Source organism: Schistocerca gregaria, chromosome 5, assembly GCF_023897955.1.
Source record: "Schistocerca gregaria isolate iqSchGreg1 chromosome 5, iqSchGreg1.2, whole genome shotgun sequence".
Classification (NCBI taxonomy): Eukaryota; Metazoa; Arthropoda; class Insecta; order Orthoptera; family Acrididae; genus Schistocerca; species Schistocerca gregaria.
In genome coordinates, this window is record NC_064924.1 from 156,538,724 (window position 1) to 156,556,577 (window position 17,854).

At 36.1% G+C, this 17,854-nt stretch overlaps 2 protein-coding genes across 9 annotated transcripts in view; one reads left to right on the top strand and one right to left on the bottom strand.

The window, feature by feature from the left end:
* LOC126272801 (UDP-glucose 4-epimerase-like) overlaps positions 1 to 14,926 on the top strand; it is a 31,773-nt gene extending 16,847 nt beyond the window's left edge. For 3 of the 5 annotated variants that reach the window (XM_049975967.1, XM_049975964.1, XM_049975966.1), the window contains exons 4-8: positions 3,230 to 3,406; positions 3,813 to 3,993; positions 5,660 to 5,748; positions 7,895 to 8,087; positions 14,179 to 14,926. In XM_049975967.1, the coding sequence (XP_049831924.1) occupies positions 3,230 to 3,406; positions 3,813 to 3,993; positions 5,660 to 5,748; positions 7,895 to 8,087; positions 14,179 to 14,300 (762 nt within the window). In that variant the 3' untranslated portion in view covers positions 14,301 to 14,926. Of the gene's footprint in view, positions 1 to 3,229; positions 3,407 to 3,812; positions 3,994 to 5,659; positions 5,749 to 7,666; positions 8,088 to 14,178 lie in introns of all 5 variants that reach the window. The other 2 variants (XM_049975962.1, XM_049975965.1) reach the window with 2 other exon arrangements.
* Positions 14,732 to 17,854, bottom strand: part of LOC126272802 (N(6)-adenine-specific methyltransferase METTL4) — a 50,082-nt gene continuing 46,959 nt past the window's right edge. For 3 of the 4 annotated variants that reach the window (XM_049975970.1, XM_049975968.1, XM_049975969.1), the window contains one exon: positions 14,732 to 15,460. In XM_049975970.1, coding sequence (XP_049831927.1) covers positions 15,362 to 15,460 — 99 coding nt within the window. In that variant the 3' untranslated portion in view covers positions 14,732 to 15,361. The remainder of the gene's footprint in view (positions 15,461 to 17,854) is intronic. The other variant, XR_007549264.1, reaches the window with a different exon arrangement.

Genomic DNA, 17,854 nt, shown 5'->3' on the forward strand with positions numbered 1-17,854 from the left:
TTAATGATCCCAAAACTGATTTACTTTTGCCAGATTTCTTCTGTTATTATTTATAGGTGCTTGGTAATTTATAGGAGTACATCTTTTATTCTTGCACTTTACTGCTAACATGCACACTTCCTGACTTCAATGTAAATTCTGTGACACTACAATTTTTTTGCTTACATAAAATGCTATTTTAAACATTGGCATGTCTTCCATTATTCTTATGGTTGATTTTCCCATTATAAATTCTGAAATATTCTGTGTAAATTACATTCTCACATAAGAATCTTGTTTCCTGCACTGCTAAAATTTGTATATGGTTCTTCTGTAGAAATAATTAAAGTTTCTCCGTTTCCCAATTTTCAGAAGAGATTTACATTTCTTTCCAAAATAGTACTATGTCTTGAACTTAAACTTAGAAGCGTTTTGAGTACAGTCCATCTCTTCATCACTGCAGATGATGGGATCCTCCAGAACCCTAGGTCCCAACGCATTACAAGATGTAATGGTGGATTTCTCACCAGAGTTATCACCAAGGGTAGTGCTACCATTGTGCAAACTTTAGATTTAGTGATTTGAAGGTGTTAATTGCAGAGGATAAGAAATCTAGGGTCATCCTTGAGTTCCCAGAAGAAGATCAGGTTGTTAGCCTGGAATATTACTGATTCAGCCACTACTAACATGTGGGACAGATGCTGTCTGGGTACTGTCACAAACATGTGGAACAGTCATGCCTTCTGTCCACTTCATTTATTTACCCCAGTCAGATTAATAAGTTTAGGACACCTCTTACATTGGACCAGGGTTTTAAACATAATTTCAAAACTTACTAAATCAGTTACTTTAAAAAATCATAACATTTTTAACATGTCTTCTTCTCTTGTCTGCTTGTATTAGATACTTGCGTGTTACACCCTATTGATTGGAATTATTCATCTTTCCACCTTTTCCTCAGTCTTTCTAAATACATTATGCCCACTGAGTAATAATTTATCATTGATTCAGGTATTCTGTCACATTGAATTCTTGTGACATAGCCCCTACATTCGTCGATCTGCTCATTTAAGTTTTTCACTCCCTGTTCTTCTGTCAGTGTTCACCCTCCTGTCAGATTGTAAGTGTACCCATATACTCTTCTTAGGTATCACTTCTCCAATGCTTTGTTTATTTCTTTTTATTACAATCCACAATTCACCTCCAAATGTCATAATTTGATCTGACATTGTTATATAGAACTTCGGTAGTTTCCCTTCTTTCTTAGGTAGTTTCCCTTCTTTCTTAGGTAGTTTCCCTTCTTTCTTAGGTAGTTTCCCTTCTTTCTTAGGTAGTTTCCCTTCTTTCTTAGGTAGTTTCCCTTCTTTCTTAGGTAGTTTCCCTTCTTTCTTAGGTAGTTTCCCTTCTTTCTTAGGTAGTTTCCCTTCTTTCTTAGGTAGTTTCCCTTCTTTCTTAGGTAGTTTCCCTTCGTAATTAGGTTCTGAAGTTTCTATACATTGTTCTGTTAATGTAATTAAATCTTTCTACTTTCTTTTGTATTTACATTTCTAATATGAGTGAGACACTGAACAAGTTTACTCTTTCTATTTTCTGATCATTTATTATTGTTTTTCTGGGGACTAGCTCCTGGCCCCTGAGAGCCATAACTTCTGTTTTCTTTAAAGATACAGACAGATTGTTTCCCTTAGAAACTGTGCATGAAACATTAACAGTTGTCTGGAGTGTGGTCTCAGTTCCACAGAAGTCATGACCCATGACATGCAGCTGTTTTTGAACTAGATAAAACAGCTGTCTGGAGGGTGACTTGAGCTCAAAAAAAGTCGTGACTTGGAACTTGCAACTAATGTTGAACTACACAAATATTTAGCTGAGGAATATTTGCCTAAAAACAGCAATTCCTTAAAATGGTGGGAAAGCAGAGAATTGCTGTACTCAATGAAAATATAATGGATTTCAGCTGTCAATGCCCTGTGAGTATATCTTTTCAAAAGCAGCACAAATAAGCACTGACAAAAGAAACTGACTCCCTTTAAGTAAAACAGACCAAATTTTATTTATAAGCCACAATTATTTTATCTTTGTTTGCAATATGTCAGTGATTCTTCACAACATGAAAACATGCATATATTGTTAATGAAAATGCTGTGTGTTGAAATCCATCACACATGTGTAGAAGAATGTCATGAAAAACAAACAAACAAACAAAACAAAAAAAGCCACTGAATATGCTTTAGAACAAAGCAAAATGTGTTTGGTGTTAATCAGACTTTACTGCAGTCACAAAAGACAGCACTTTACCTGTGTAACTTGCATATATGATAATATTGTTTAATTTTTCCTTCTTGGATACATATAATGTCATGCTTATAGTAAATGACAACTGTAGATACTTAAATTAATTTAAATTATATTATATTTCATAAGTTGTACCTCATATGCAATAAAAGTATGAAAACAGAACAGGACTCAGTCTTAATTTTAAAATTTTCCCTCTCAATAAAAAAGATTTAGGATTTTGTTGTTATATTTTTAATTTTTGCAGTGGATGAAATGGAGAACATTTAAATCTCAAAACTACTAGGGGAATAACACAAGCATATTACTTCCCTTTCTATTGTCTTTCAGAATAGGGCTACATGAGAGAAACTTAGAGGTATGATTACTGAATTACAGAGGCAAAGTGATTTCCTTTTACTGAGTTTCATGATTGAGTAGTGAGTCATAGAAAAGATAGTTCATTCTACTGAGTGAGCAGCTGTGGGACAATCTCTAAATGTTTTGCCCATCTCTAATCCACACGAGTATTACTTGTATTACAGTCTGCTGTTTCACTGTTGTTATCGCACTGAATGAGGTGACACAGTGGTTGAAACTCAATGTATATCCAAGAAGACAAGATGTTCAAATCACTGTCTGGCCACCCAGATTTAGGTTTTTGATTATGTCTTTAAATCACTTATGACAAGGTCAGAATAGTTCTTTTGAAAAGGACACTAAAAGTTTCTTGCTCCAGTCTCAGCTTGTGCTTAACATCAAGTGGATGTTAAACCCTAAAAAGTTCCTACCTTACAATTGTCTCTGTTATAAGTCAAAAGTTTTGAGTTTCATTAGCCTTATGGGTTTAATATACAGATTTATTCTGTTGTTTTTAATGTATTATAAATGCTGAGAGGGTGAGTGAAATACACTTTGTAAGAAGGTTTCACAGTAAGCAACTAAAACAAAAGCGAATAAACATTTTATGTTATAGGTTATGAAACAAAATAACTGTTACCAACTGGTATTCTCAAGTTCATGCACTGTGTATGGTAATCCAGAGTATTTACCAATAACAGAAGAGCACCCAACAGGTGAAGTCACAAATGTTTATGGACGGACAAAATATTTCATAGAGGAAATGCTGAAGGATATAAGTGCAGCAGAAAAGGTAATAATGACTGAAATACTTCATAGTTTATATAAAAAAATTCACAAACCAAAAGCTGTTTAGAAATATGTCATTAGCAGTTGTGAAGACTAAATACTAAGAACAAAATGCAATGAATCTTGAAATATTGCACTAAAAAGCAATGTAAAAAGAAATTTATCATTAACTCTAAACAAGTCACCATGCATAATTAAGATTACTTTTCAAATTAATCAAGTCGTCTTTAAAAACTGGGCTGTGAGAGGTTAGACACACTCCTTCATTTTCATGAGACTTGTATTTTCTACAAATGCCACTTGCCCCACTGTATATTTCTTACTGTGTTCATGAACATTTATTTTTGTATTTTATATTGAACTATTACAAAAATTTGAACAACAAAATATATGATTATGTAATTTTGCAGAACTGGAATATAATATCACTACGATATTTCAATCCTGTTGGTGCACATCCATCAGGATTAATTGGAGAAGATCCTACAAAAGCATTTACCAATTTGATGCCATATATGGCACAAGTTGCCATTGGCAACAAAGAGAGCCTTACCATTTTTGGTGGTGATTATGACACGGTGGATGGAACAGGTATAATGATTGGCAAGAATTTAATTTTTGCACATAAGTCAGTTTTCACATCACTTGTATTTGCAGTATGATGGTTTTTAGTCCAGGATTCTAAGATGTTCCAAAAATTTTTAACATAACTGATAATCTAGAGACTGGAGTGCTTTGCTGGAAGACAAATTTGTTTTCATCTACATCTATACTTTGCAAACCAAGATATGGTGTGTGGTGGAGAGTACTGTCTCTGATGCAAACCTAGCTTCTTTTGCACTCGTACACATTCGCATTCAGTGTATCAATACATGATGTTTAATGTTCCTCTTGCAGTAAACTTCTGGATTTTGACTGTAGCCAAACTAATTATGACCCCAAATCAGCACTGACTCACCTTCATATTTGATAAGTGTTGCAATTATTGCACACATTTGGGCTGCAGATCTGGACAAATATAAAGGAAATCAGAAAACAAATTATCTATTTTTAATTTTATTTTTTTGTGGAGACAATACGTCATTAGGTACTTTACAAGATTCTTGAGAGTATGGCTATTTTTCTCAGAACTCTCAATTGAATCAAATTCCCATCTCTACTTACAGTATAATTTCCATATGGTAGATGTCTGTGTTATAAATATTTGTACAGAACTTTTACTTAAACGAATATTTGTAAGACTACAACACATGCACTAAATACTTTGGCCCTGCTAATATGTATTTGCTGTTGGAGGATTTGAAGCACTGCTTTTTCTTGTATGCAATGAACACTGTCTTGTTTCAAACTTTCACATCTTCAGAAATATTGCCATTTCAAATTGTTTTCAGAAACAATACAACATTCTACAATTGGAAAAGTGTAAATCCTTCAAGAAATCTGGCTGTAAAGTTTCATAGTCTGTTCTTAAGTGCTTACAATTACTGAGAAAATATGTTAGTTGAAGAAACATTTCAATAATAAGATTGAAGACTGAAAAAAGTATGCAGCCAATAGTAAAATAAAATAACATTCAGTTCCAAGTGTGTATAAATATTGCCTGTAATTTCTTTTGTCAGCATTTAAAATATAATTACTCTGTGTTTTAAAATTTTGAAAATAATTAATAAAAATTCCTACATAAGTCTACAATGAAGAATCGTGGAGAATGCCACAGTTGGTTCTTGTCAAGTTGGTAATGTTCATTAAGTCATAGCTAATGGCTCAGTTACAATGAATCTCTGTCAGTCACTAATGTAGTCACCATCAGTTGTCAATTTGTAGTCAAAAAAGTCACAGTAAGTTCCCATTTGTACAACTTGGTGAAAACAGGTATGAGTCTAAGTAAGTTACTGACCTAATTTTTTGAAGATTAATGGACAATGTGTGATTGTTAAAACAATGCATGTCAACTGTACTCAAATTAATTTGAGACAGAGATCTCTCTCTCCCCCCCTTGTGTCACTTCAGCAACCATCTGCACTGTTTTCTTAATTTTTCCTACTGAAACTGAAAGTTGAACTTGCAGCATAAAATCAACTTATTTGGTATCTCACATCATCTTAGTCATCAATTAATATCATATTAGTTTTAATGTAAATTTTAACACTTATGACATCATAAAAAAAATAAGTACAATAAATTTGTGCATTATTCCCTATTTCTCATCACAACGATCACTTCCATAATTAGAATTGTAAATAAAGCTTTGTTTCAGGGGTACGAGATTACATACATGTAATGGACTTAGCATCTGGGCATGTTGCAGCCCTGGACAAACTGAACAAGGAACATCTAAGGTTAAAAGTAAGATTACCATCAAAATGCGCAATAATGCTTACATTGCTGATAACTTAACAAATTGGCATAGGATACAAATGAATGTTCAAAACCAGGTTACCTTTTCATTGTTTTTCTTTCAATAGTAAAGGGTATAGCTACTTATTGAAATGAGGAATTAGTAATTTAGTATTTTACCACAAAAGAAATTTTTTATTAAATTGGTAATAATAATAATATTTTCACATAATTACTGGTTTTTCCACAATGATAATTATCAGACTTCCACCTTAAATATAACATGTCCAGTGCAAAAGATGTTTCTCCCTGATAGGTTGATGTAAACTTGAGGTTTTAAATGCTTATGTTCTACATTATGCACATCACTCACTAATAATGTATTTGTCATTACAAAGTGGACCAGCAAACTTTTCAGTCAACTTTTCCAAGCTGTGATAAACAAAATTCTTCAGCATAATTCTTTGTTTACAACCCAGTTCAGTTCATCATTATGTGCAGGCACAAAATTATCAGTTGCTAACATTTTTTATAACCTAAATTTTACTGAATGAACAAAAAAGAAAACACAGCACTGCCAATCTCATCTTCTCTTCCTTATCCACGAATTTTTCTCATTGACATCCTCCTTTTTTTTTCTCTCATCAGTCCCTCAATCACGGTAGTGAAAAAGTGTGAATAGTAGAACAGATGGCAAACCATGTGGTTTCTCTTACTGACATTGTTCTGATTAGGCTTCTTGTGTCTTCTGCTTGCATGAACTGGATGGGAGAGGGAAGGGGGGACACATCACTGGCCAATAATTTGAACAGAAGTAACATTCAATTTTTCTTAACAACAGTATCATTTTGAAACATGTACCTGTTCCTCTCTCTGTACAGGGTGAAACAAGGAGTTTCTTATCCTTAACTTTGTCCTCTTGTCATTATTTTCATCCCTCATTTTTCTATCTGAAGTATTGCTGGCCCTGAAATAACTTATAGTGTTTTTAAGTATGGCATATTTTATCAGTGTTTATTGATATATGAACTTCCTTGTAATAATAGATCGGCCTTGGTTTTAACAATTAGGTGGCAAAAATATTGTAAAATGACAAACTCACCATAAAAAACTAAAAAGTAATGCAGTCATCAATCCAAAGATTGTTTTGCACACCACAAGGTTCTACTAGGCGTGGTTCTGTTGAAGGGGTGGTATGCTGTTGCCTTCCCTTCACCTTTGAACTGACTGACCCAGCCAGTTAATGGGGACTTTCACTTTAATACGGATTCTGAGCCATGGCATAACCCAGCATTTTTTACATTAACAGATATGCCAGAGCTGATAAAAGTGGTACGTGACAGATAAAAATCCTAGCAGTAACCAGGGGTCAAACCGAGGCATTTGAATTTGTAGTCTGGCACTTTACCAATGAGCCTCGCTGAGCATTAACTATTTTAAAGTGTGAAATTTTACAGGCTGATGGAAGCACTATCAGTTCAGAATGTAGTACAGTGAAATGTGAATGGTGTTGGTTGTTTTTACCAAGATTTTTCCAGAGTTAATCTTTTCCCTCCTACCTAATGTTAAATGCAACAATTAAATTTGTCATCTTAACACTGTAGTAGGAGACTGATAGCACACTGCTATGTCCCCATCCTTAATACAAAACTCAAAACAGCATCAGCCTTTGCTAAAACTACATACAACAGCATTCAGCCAAAATCACATCTCCAAATTTTATAACTGCTTCAGCTAATTTGCAGCTCCTTCAGGTTCCCATCATGTTATGTTATGGTGTGAGATAGTGCCACTTTTTATCCATTTAACTACTACTATTAATTTACTTACGACATTGCCTCAGGACTGTTTTCCTTGTACATGTCACCCAAACACATGAGCTGGTAGAGTACATTACTACTATGATTAATACTAACTTTTTATATAGGTTTATAATCTTGGTTTGGGTACGGGATTATCCGTGAAAGAACTTGTACACGAATTTGAGGAAGTGACAGGTGTACACATTCCATATGCTTTGGGTCCAAGGAGAGTTGGAGATGTGGACAGCCTGGTCTGTGATGGAAGTCTGGCAGTAACAGAGCTGCAGTGGCAGCCCAAATATGATGTTAAAATGATGTGTAAGTATTATGCCATAATGTATTTTTTATTTCAGACTTACAACTTGGGCACAGGGCAAGGGGTTTCAGTGCTCCAGCTGCTCAAAACATTTGAAGCAGTCACTTCAACAGTAGTGCCATATGAGATCCGAGAACGACGTACTGGTGACATTGTTTCCATGTACGCCAATGCAAACCTGGCAGAAAAAGAGCTTGGTTGGAAAACAAAATACAATTTGGAACAGATGTGTAAGTTAAAGGACACAAATACGCTCTACAAAAATGAAGGTGGTAATGGTATACTAATGTTCAGTCTTTCAGTTAGAATTCTGAAATTTCATTCTGCATTTACCATACTTTCTGCATGTATGTTACTTGGGAGTAGGGTATATTTTAATGAGTTCTACTATTAGGTACAGTGCCACTCCTTTTAGAATTTGTAAAAATACTGGGAAACAAATCAAGACTGTATAAATATGTTAGCAGCCGAAGAGGTAAATTTCACCTCCGAGGTTTTTAGTGAATATACAAAATTAAATTAAATGGTTTTGAATTTGGGCTAGGGATAGTTTCCAGGTATGTAATGATTAGGAATGCTCCTCTGATTTTAAGACTGATTATGTATAGTTCTCTATGTAATGATTTTTATTTGTTTCAAACAGTTGTTAACTCCAGATAAAGTGTTATACTCAAATGTATTCCGTCAATAGTTGCACAGGGGTAAAGGACTTCAAGGCAAATTAAAACATACCACACTGACAGTAAAAAAATGATGAATCAAGTGCACAATAATTTGCCAAGCCCATTCACAATCGATTATATGATTTACAATGCATGTAAGAGTGGTATTAATGATGAATTTATGCCTTACTGACAAAATACGTCTTCCAAATGCAAAGCAGTTCTGCCTTAAAATTGATATGCTGTGACTTACTGTGAGGTGCAGGCATCAACTTAGATAGTACTAGAGACTTGACGTAGCTTCGCAGAAGGAGCACTAAATATCTATGAATGGATGACTTGTCTGGTGGAGAGGAGATAAATTACATACACAAACCTCCCTTGTGAATCAGTCTATCTATTAGTGAAAACTGTACCAAAATTCCTACACTAGTTCCTGTCAAGACCATTAGGGAAAAACTGAAGCAACACAATATAAAAATAGTGTGTAAGTGTCAACACCAGCAAAGCTAGTTTAAAGACTGTCTGAAGATTGTGCTTAAAAGAGATATACATTATTGGAAAGGTAGGATCTGGTTGTACTGAGGCTGCTAAACAATTCCAGGGTAATTTAAAAGACTGAAGGTGAAGGATTAATGGACAGTTCCTGTGTGGCCAGAAAAGACTTTGTATGGAGATAAATTGCAGGCTAGATGTTTATGCAAAATGATATGAATCGCTGACTGGTTTACGGATGTTTTAAGACAAAATAACACAGTTACTTTTGTACTAAAATTCTAGGAACTACATTAACCATTACTGCTGTACTTCAGGCACTAACAGAATGTTCTGATAGTGCGTAATTTGGAAAAATAAATTAACGGTGAAGATTTTAATATTTCTTGTGTATCAACTATAACACAATTAATACAAGTACTGCATTTGTTCTAAATGATTATGAAATACATATCGAAGACTACATCGTTTCCTGCAATCTTAAATCTTTGATGGTACCTTTCTATATATTCACTTTCAAATAGTATGCATGAAATTGTATTTACATCAAACCACGGAATAATGGTACAAAATGCAATAGCATAAAATAAAGATAGGTAAAATACAAAGTGAGAAATCAAAAGCTCACCTCATGAGTAAGAGCTGTCAAGAGCATGTGCGATTACCTTAAAAGAAGTTTCTAGAGCAAGAATAAAAAATGGTCACAATTATGTCCCTCAATCACTGGGATCCTAAGTGACATTCTGTATTTCTGAGACAGGAAGAAAAAAATCTGTAGATTTCCTTTCTTTAAAAACCAATGTTCTCAATACCCTCAGCCCAAGAGATAGAGTTGACTGCCTTTGTGCAAGTTATTACATACTTAAAATCAGCACCCATACTGGTCATTGGGACAATTCACCTGACTGTGTGAATGAAAGATTTTATTTAGCAAGAATTGACAGTGTGATTAAGTTATTAAAACTTGTAGAATGCAAGTGCTGGTGTAATTTTATTTTTTATCACTCATCCATCTGAATGTCAGTGACCTAATAACATGTAAATATGGTACATGCATATCTTGCAGATTTGACAGTAGATTACACTCATTTATTAAAATGTATCCTGCATCCTACGCAGACAGAAAATAGAAGATAACAAGTACACTGGTGTAATGGTGAATGTTTAATCATTATAGTAATAGAAACTTAATGATACTGATTTCATTGTAGAGAATACTCGTAGTGATTGAATGCTTGTTTTCTAACATATGGTTAGGAGTACCAAATAATTATTATGCATGCCTGTACAGTTCCAATGACTTCTTTTTTAGTTAGTAAAATAATACCCAATATACAACAGAAACATTGGTAAGTGCAGAATTAACTTTTAATTTTCATGAGTTCTTTCTAATTTGTATTGTTATATCACCCAATTAACAAAAAAATAGTCTGATAACACTGCATGATACTGACAGAATAACAATAATTTTGAGAGGCATCATGATAGATTTTACATATCTTTGATAAAGAATGTCTATATTGTTTTACTGTCCTCATTTACACTTCAAAGAAACAGTACAGTGTATTAATAGCCTATGATCACATGAAATTCTAAAGTGCCCTATCACTGCCTGTATAATTCCCTTAATGTTTGGTAAAATATAGCAACTTTATCTTTAGTTCAATTTATTGAGAAATATACCATGCCTGCATTCTTAAATCTCTAACAGCATCTCTCTACACACTCATTTTCAAACAATAACCATTAAATGTTTCACTAAATCAATGCACAAGGGTACAAAATGCAATCTTAGTATAATAAAAATAGAAAAATAGCAAAATAGAAATTTACCAAACTTGTACCACATCCATAGTTCCATATTGAGAGAAAAATGACTCTGAAGCTTCCACAATTGTGGGGATTTTACAACCTATAAAGAGAATGAGCTGTAAGGAGAATGTGTGAATAGTTTTGAAAGAAATAGACAGAAGACAATACACATCCTAGACCAGGAATGAGATAGGATATAAAAGGTGCTACCCAAAAGTTCCTGGAATACACCAATAAATAAAATTAAAATTTACCTGCTTCTTATTTATCACCTTTATCTTCAAAAGTAGAGCTGTACACACAGCTCCCAGCAGTTTTCCCATGAACTGAAAGCTCCTTGGAATGTAGTTTTTGTAAGTCACATGTATGGTAAATATTGCAGATGAAGAGCAACTGTCATTTTATTTTTTCCCAAAAACTCCTGCATAATCTATGCAGTGTGTGACCTCTCACTGTCATGAGGGAGGAACAAATTGCCCAAACACCACTTTTGTCAGACAAAACCCCCTGACATCTCTTGCAAGACAGGCCTATGGCACTGCACGCAGCCTGGATCGTCAACCTATGATCTACCAGCACTGTATTCCAGTCAACATTGTCAAAAGCTTTCTCCAAGTCTACAAATGCTAGAAATGTAGGTTTGCCTTTCCTTAATCTATCTTCTAAGATAATTTGTAGGGTCAGTATTTCTAGAGCTGGTGGAAGAGAGAACCATCTGATTTTACTTTTGCCTGATAGTATCTTCTATTCTACTTCAATGAACTCACAGAATGATTTTAGGTTTTCAATGCATTAGTACATGGAACAGCAAGTGAAATTTCAACCAAGCTTCTAACATCTTTTATGCTCACTTGCCCACTGTGAAACTGGATAAAACCTTCCTGTCATTTTTCACTGAAAATAATGTTTGATTTCATATTTCAGTTTAGAAGTTTACCTTCACATTACGTACTTACACAACAGTACTCATCAAAAAATTCTCCCTCATCTGCAGTGAAGTTAAAGACACTAAACTCGACAAAACTATACAATTCCTGAACACTAATCCAGCTAATGGTTTTATTTTTGGCAATCTGCTACATTGGCTGAAGAGGTTCCAGACATGGCTTACATAATTAACAAATGTGTCCAGCATAGGTATCACAGAAAGCTGTAATGCTACTGGTAAACTGATCAGATGTCATTAGTATCTCACTTTCCAACTCATTTAACACCTGTAGTATTGCAGGTGCTAAAAATCTTTTGGCTGCTTGCTTGTCAGCAACTACAGTTACAGTTACTTTCTTCTATGCACAGAATACAGTTGGATAAACTACTTAACTGGACCGAAAGGAATTGATGGGTGATGAACAGCAGATTTTTGAAAAAATTCTTCTGGGTGATAGGACACTTGTCAAGTTCCAGGAGGTAGGATTTTAATGCTTGAAAAACGTCAATGACTCTTTCTGCAGCTACTGGAAGAAATAACCATCTGATCTTACTTTTACTTGATAGTACCTTGTATTCTACTTCAACGAATTCACAGAATGATTTTAGTTTTTCAATGCATGCATTAAAATGTGGAAATGTTGATAGATTTTACCAATTGTGAACTGTATATCGATGGGTCAGCTTTCTGGGTCAGTTTGGACAGTATTGTGCACAATAGCACAAGATATCCTTTAATGATTAAATTATTTTTACTGTTTTCTTGCAACTTAGAATAAAGATGGTTTTTAAATTTCATTTTCTTTCCCCCATAAGTGGTATTTGTGTTATTAGCTGAAATTGCTACAATCTTTTTCTAAAGATCAAACTTTTGTAATAGCTTTAAGACATACAAAGTCAAATGCTCTGCACTTTCAACACCAAAGTTCACCATCTCCAACACTTCCACTATGATGCCTTTACCTGGATGGTAAAATCCAATCATTAAAAAAACCAACTTCATGTCTGCGTGGCTGAAAGAATTTACCATCACTTAAATTGACTGGGCTTCTTTCAGTTCCTTCATTATTTGTTCTGTAGCAAACGGTGCAGTCACATCCGTGATAAATGATCTGATTTTTGCCTGTGGGCATGAGAACGTCTCGTTAAACAAGGATTTAATTATGTCAGTGATGCAATCCATGGACATAAAACACTGGTTGTGCATAACTGTGTGATATTCAGATGTGCCTTCTTGCACTAAAATTTGCTTATCCTTTTTTATCTTTAAAGCAGCAGTGCAACTTCATTTGTTTGGCTTCATGTGAGGTACTATGTCAGTGTGTTCTCCGTGTCCCATGCTACAGTTGGTTCATGCCTAGCCTATACCTTTCCCACCTCTCCCTTGTGCATTCCTATCCTGCACATCTACTGCCTCCCTCTGAGCCACTAGCTACCCATCCCCAAACCCTCCTCCTGCTTCTTGCCGCTTTCTCCCCTTATGCACCCCACCCGACACAACCCATCACTCTGGTTCACCTGCCAAATTGCAATATTGGCACTGTGTGTTCGGCCAGCGCAGGACGGAGTGCGCATGCAAAGAGGGAGAGGGGGGAGAGGGGGCACAGCACATGCAAACACATCACGGTTCTTCCAAAACCTCGCTTTCTTTTTTTTTGTGCTTGTTGTTGACTCCATGCTTCTGCTATTTCGTGAAAGATCTCCTTTACTCTTAGAATATTTATGATTATAATCATTTAAAAAATTCCTGGCATTTCTTTTATAAAAAATCTTGTAAGTTCCTTCATCCCACACAGGTTTTCTGAGCCCTTTCTCACAACCATAGTGTTTCATGATGTTTAAGTGTTTACATTTGTTTTCATAGTCTTAAGATACACTGCGTACCTTGAAATTAAGCACTTTGGTCTACTTTTGGGGCATCTAAGTGTGGATCACATCTTACCAGAATACAGTGTAATATCTGTGGTAATTCATAATTTGAGATTTTAAGGCACATGGTGTCATGGTAGCATCCACCATTTGTCAAAACTATTTAGAACAGCTATAACCTCAAGTGGAAATGTCTTGTACACACTCTCTTTCCAACTGTTTATTGGAAAGCACATGATGCGGACTAAGTAACAACCTAACTGGAAGAAGAAATGTGAACTGATGACTTAATGGGGATGCAGCTCATAAAAAGGTCTTAAGTGCTTATAATGAAAAAGGTGTTGCTGAAAAGAGACAGTTGCAGATATACTGGTCCACAGTTTATCTGATCCCAGAAACAAGTGGAAATCTTTAGCATTAGCAACAAAAATAAAAACTGCAGATTGATGGCAGTTGTAATTTTTAATTATGACTTGTAGCATATGAATTGATTTAGAAATGTGTATTTTGTGTCAAAACTAAACTCTGGAGAAGTGACCACTAATTCAACTTTCAGGCAGAGATTTTTGGCGTTGGCAGACAATGAACCCCAATGGATATCGCAGTGAGACAGCTACTGCAGCAAAATTGAATGGAACTACTCTGGCAGTGAATGGAAAACAACTGAACGGGCATTAGTCTCCTCAATGACCATGGACACTGTGATAGTCATATTTTCATGAGAATCCTACGAGGCACAAATAATAGTGCATTGTACATGGTATGGCAGTTCCAATAATGTCAATATACACCTTTTCAATGCACATGGCAACTAAACCCTGGAAATGTTACACACTAAAACATTTTTAATGTGTAACGTAATTGTAGCCTCTTAAATCACAATTTCCAGTATTATTCAATTAGTGCTTTACTTTTATCATTGCCATTATTAATGTGAAAACAGATTGGAACTGTATTATATTTTTAAGTCTCAGAAGAGAACCACAGTATGTAAAAATGTATATTGGATTTTTAATTGGTACAGCATTTATGCACCATCTCGAATGCTCAGTAAATGTTGATTCATAATTCATATTCATTTTCATTTCATTTCAATTTCTTTGGACCAATTAATGTGATTTGGTACTGTTTTAATTTCAAAATACAATTACAAGGCACTGTGGGATACAAACTTATGTATTTTGAACTAGAAATGATACCTGGATGTAATCACATTATTATTCAACAAGTTTTATCATGAACAGTTACATGGTAACTTTGGATGTAATCACAAGAAAGGAATAATAAAGTGGAATTAAGTCTTATTTGATCTTTGTTGCATGATTTTTACATACAGTGCATAGCAGTACATCATTTTACTGCAAAGGCACTGATAATTTATTTATAGAATATAACTGCAGAGGTGTTACACTTTATATTTTATTTATTAATACATTACATAGAGTGAACTTTAGCAAACATTTTAGTACAATGCATTAACAGAATCACATTACACTAACTGAACAGCATTATTAATCTCTTACAGCAAAATAAAGGAAATGTACTGAGGTTGTAGCAGCAAGGAAAAATCTTTGACAAGCAGTGAACAACAACAACTTGTTTTGCTCAAATACATCTGTCAAACCAAAAGACAAATTTCAATTTAGAGGTTTCACAAAAACCTCAAGCTGAAACTTACTATGTTTCATCTCCTGTCCGAGAGATTTCATGGGACTGATACAGTGATAAAGTCTGCAATTTCAGGACTTCATTTCCCCAGCTAGTCCATCCAGGTAGCAAGTATCTTGCAAAGAGCTCAAGACACTTGGCATTATTTGGCAGATATGCTGACAGTATTTCTGAAATAACAGTACAAATGAGAGGAATGTTTTTATTTGAAATCACATAATAGTCCTTTGTATACATATCTCCAAAACCAGTGTGAATTTATTGAGCGAAGTCATTTTCCTACATACACTACTTATGTTTTGAAATAATCATAAAATAAAGCTTTGATGTAACTTACCAAATGAAAGCGTTGGTATGTGGATACACACACATAATTCAAGCTTTCGCAACCCACGGTTGCTTCATCAGGAAAGAGGGAAAGACGAAAGGATCAACATACTTTTGTCTTTCCCTCTCCTTCCCTCTTTCCTGATGAAGCAACCGTTGGTTGCGAAAGCTTGAATTATATATATATATATATATATATGCATGGCTGGCACAGTGTTACACCGTCCGAGTTATCTGGATACTTCCCACCAACACCAACCTATCTGAACTCCGGAGATGGGAACTCGCCCTTCAGTATATCCTCTCTTCTCGATATCCGCCAGGCCTCAACCTCCGCTAATTTCAAGTTGCCGCCGCTCATACCTCACCTGTCTTTCAACAACTTCTTTGCCTCTGTACTTCCGCCTCGACTGACATCTCTGCCCTTACTCTTTGCCTTTAAATATGTCTGCTTGTGTCTGTGTATGTGCGGATGGATATGTATGTATGTGTGTGTGTGTGTGTGTGTGTGTGTGTGTGTGTGTGTGTGTGCGTGCGCGCGAGTGTACACCTGTCCATTTTTTTCCCCTAAGGGAAGTCTTTCCGCTCCCGGGATTGGAATGACTCCTTACCCTCTCCCTTAAAACCCACATCCTTTCGTCTTTCCCTCTCCTTCCTGAAGAAGCAACCATCGGTTGCGAAAGCTAGTAATTCTGTGTGTGTGTTTGTGTGTTTTGTTCATGTGCCTGTCTGCCGGCGTTTTCCCGCTTGGTAAGTCTTGGAATCTTTGTTTTTAATATATTTTTCCCATGTGGAAGTTTCTTTCTATTATATATATATATATATATATATATATATATATATATATATATATATATATATATATATATATATATGAGGGGGGGGGGGACATTCCATGTGGGAAAAATATATCTAAAAACAAAGTTGATGTGACTTACCAAACAAAAGTGCTGGCAGGTTGATAGATACACAAACAAACACACACACACACACACACACACACAAAATTCAAGCTTTCACAACCAACGGTTGCTTCTTCAGGAAAGAGGAAAGGAGAGGGAAAGACGAAAGGATGTGGGTTTTAAGGGAGAGGGTAAGGAGTCATTCCAATCCCGGGAGCGGAAAGACTTACCTTAAGGGGAAAAATGGACAGGTACGCACACGCACATGCACATGCACACGCACACACATTTGTAAGGCAAAGAGTTTGGGCAGAGATGTCAGTCGAGGCGGAAGTACAGAGGCAAAGATGTTGTTGAAAGACAGGTGAGGTATGAGCGGCGGCAACTTGAAATTAGCGGAGGTTGAGGCCTGGCGGATAACGAGAAGAGAGGATATACTGAAGGGCAAGTTCCCATCTCCGGAGTTCTGACAGGTTGGTGTTAGTGGGAAGTATCCAGATAATCCGGACGGTGTAACACTGTGCCAAGATGTGCTGGCTGTGCACCAAGGCATGTTTAGCCACAGGGTGATCCTCATTACCAACAAACACTATCTGCCTGTGTCCATTCATGCGAATGGACAGTTGTTGCTGGTCATTCCCACATAGAAAGCTTCACAGTGTAAGCAGGTCAGTTGGTAAATCACGTGGGTGCTTTCACACGTGGCTCTGCCTTTGATCGTGTACACCTTTCGGGTTACAGGACTGGAGTAGGTGGTGGTGGTGGTGGGAGGGTGCATGGGACAGGTTTTACACTGGGGGCAGTTACAAGGGTAGGAGCCAGATGGTAGGGAAGGTGGTTTGGGGATTTCCAACCAAGAGGTTACAAAGGTTAGGTGGACGGCGGAAAGACAATCTTGGTGGAGTGGGGAGGATTTCATGAAGGATGGATCTCATTTCGGGGCAGGATTTTAGGAAGTCTTATCCCTGCTGGAGAACCACATTCAGAATCTGATCCAGTCCCGGAAAGTATCCTGTCACAAGTGGGGCATTTTTGTGGTTCTTCTGTGGGAGGTTCTGGGTTTGAAGGGATGAGGAAGTGGCTCTGGTTATTTGCTTCTGTTTCAGGACGGGAGGGTAGTTGCGCGATGCGAAAGCTGTTTTAAGGTTGTTGGTGTATGGTTCAGGGATTCCGGACTGGAGCAGATTCGTTTGCCACGAAGGCCTAGGCTGTAGGGAAGGGACCGTTTGATGTGGAATGGGTGGCAGCTGTCGTAAAAGAGGTACTGTTGCTTGTTGGTGGGTTTGATGTGGACGGACGTGTGAAGCTGACCATTGGACAGATGGAGGTCAACGT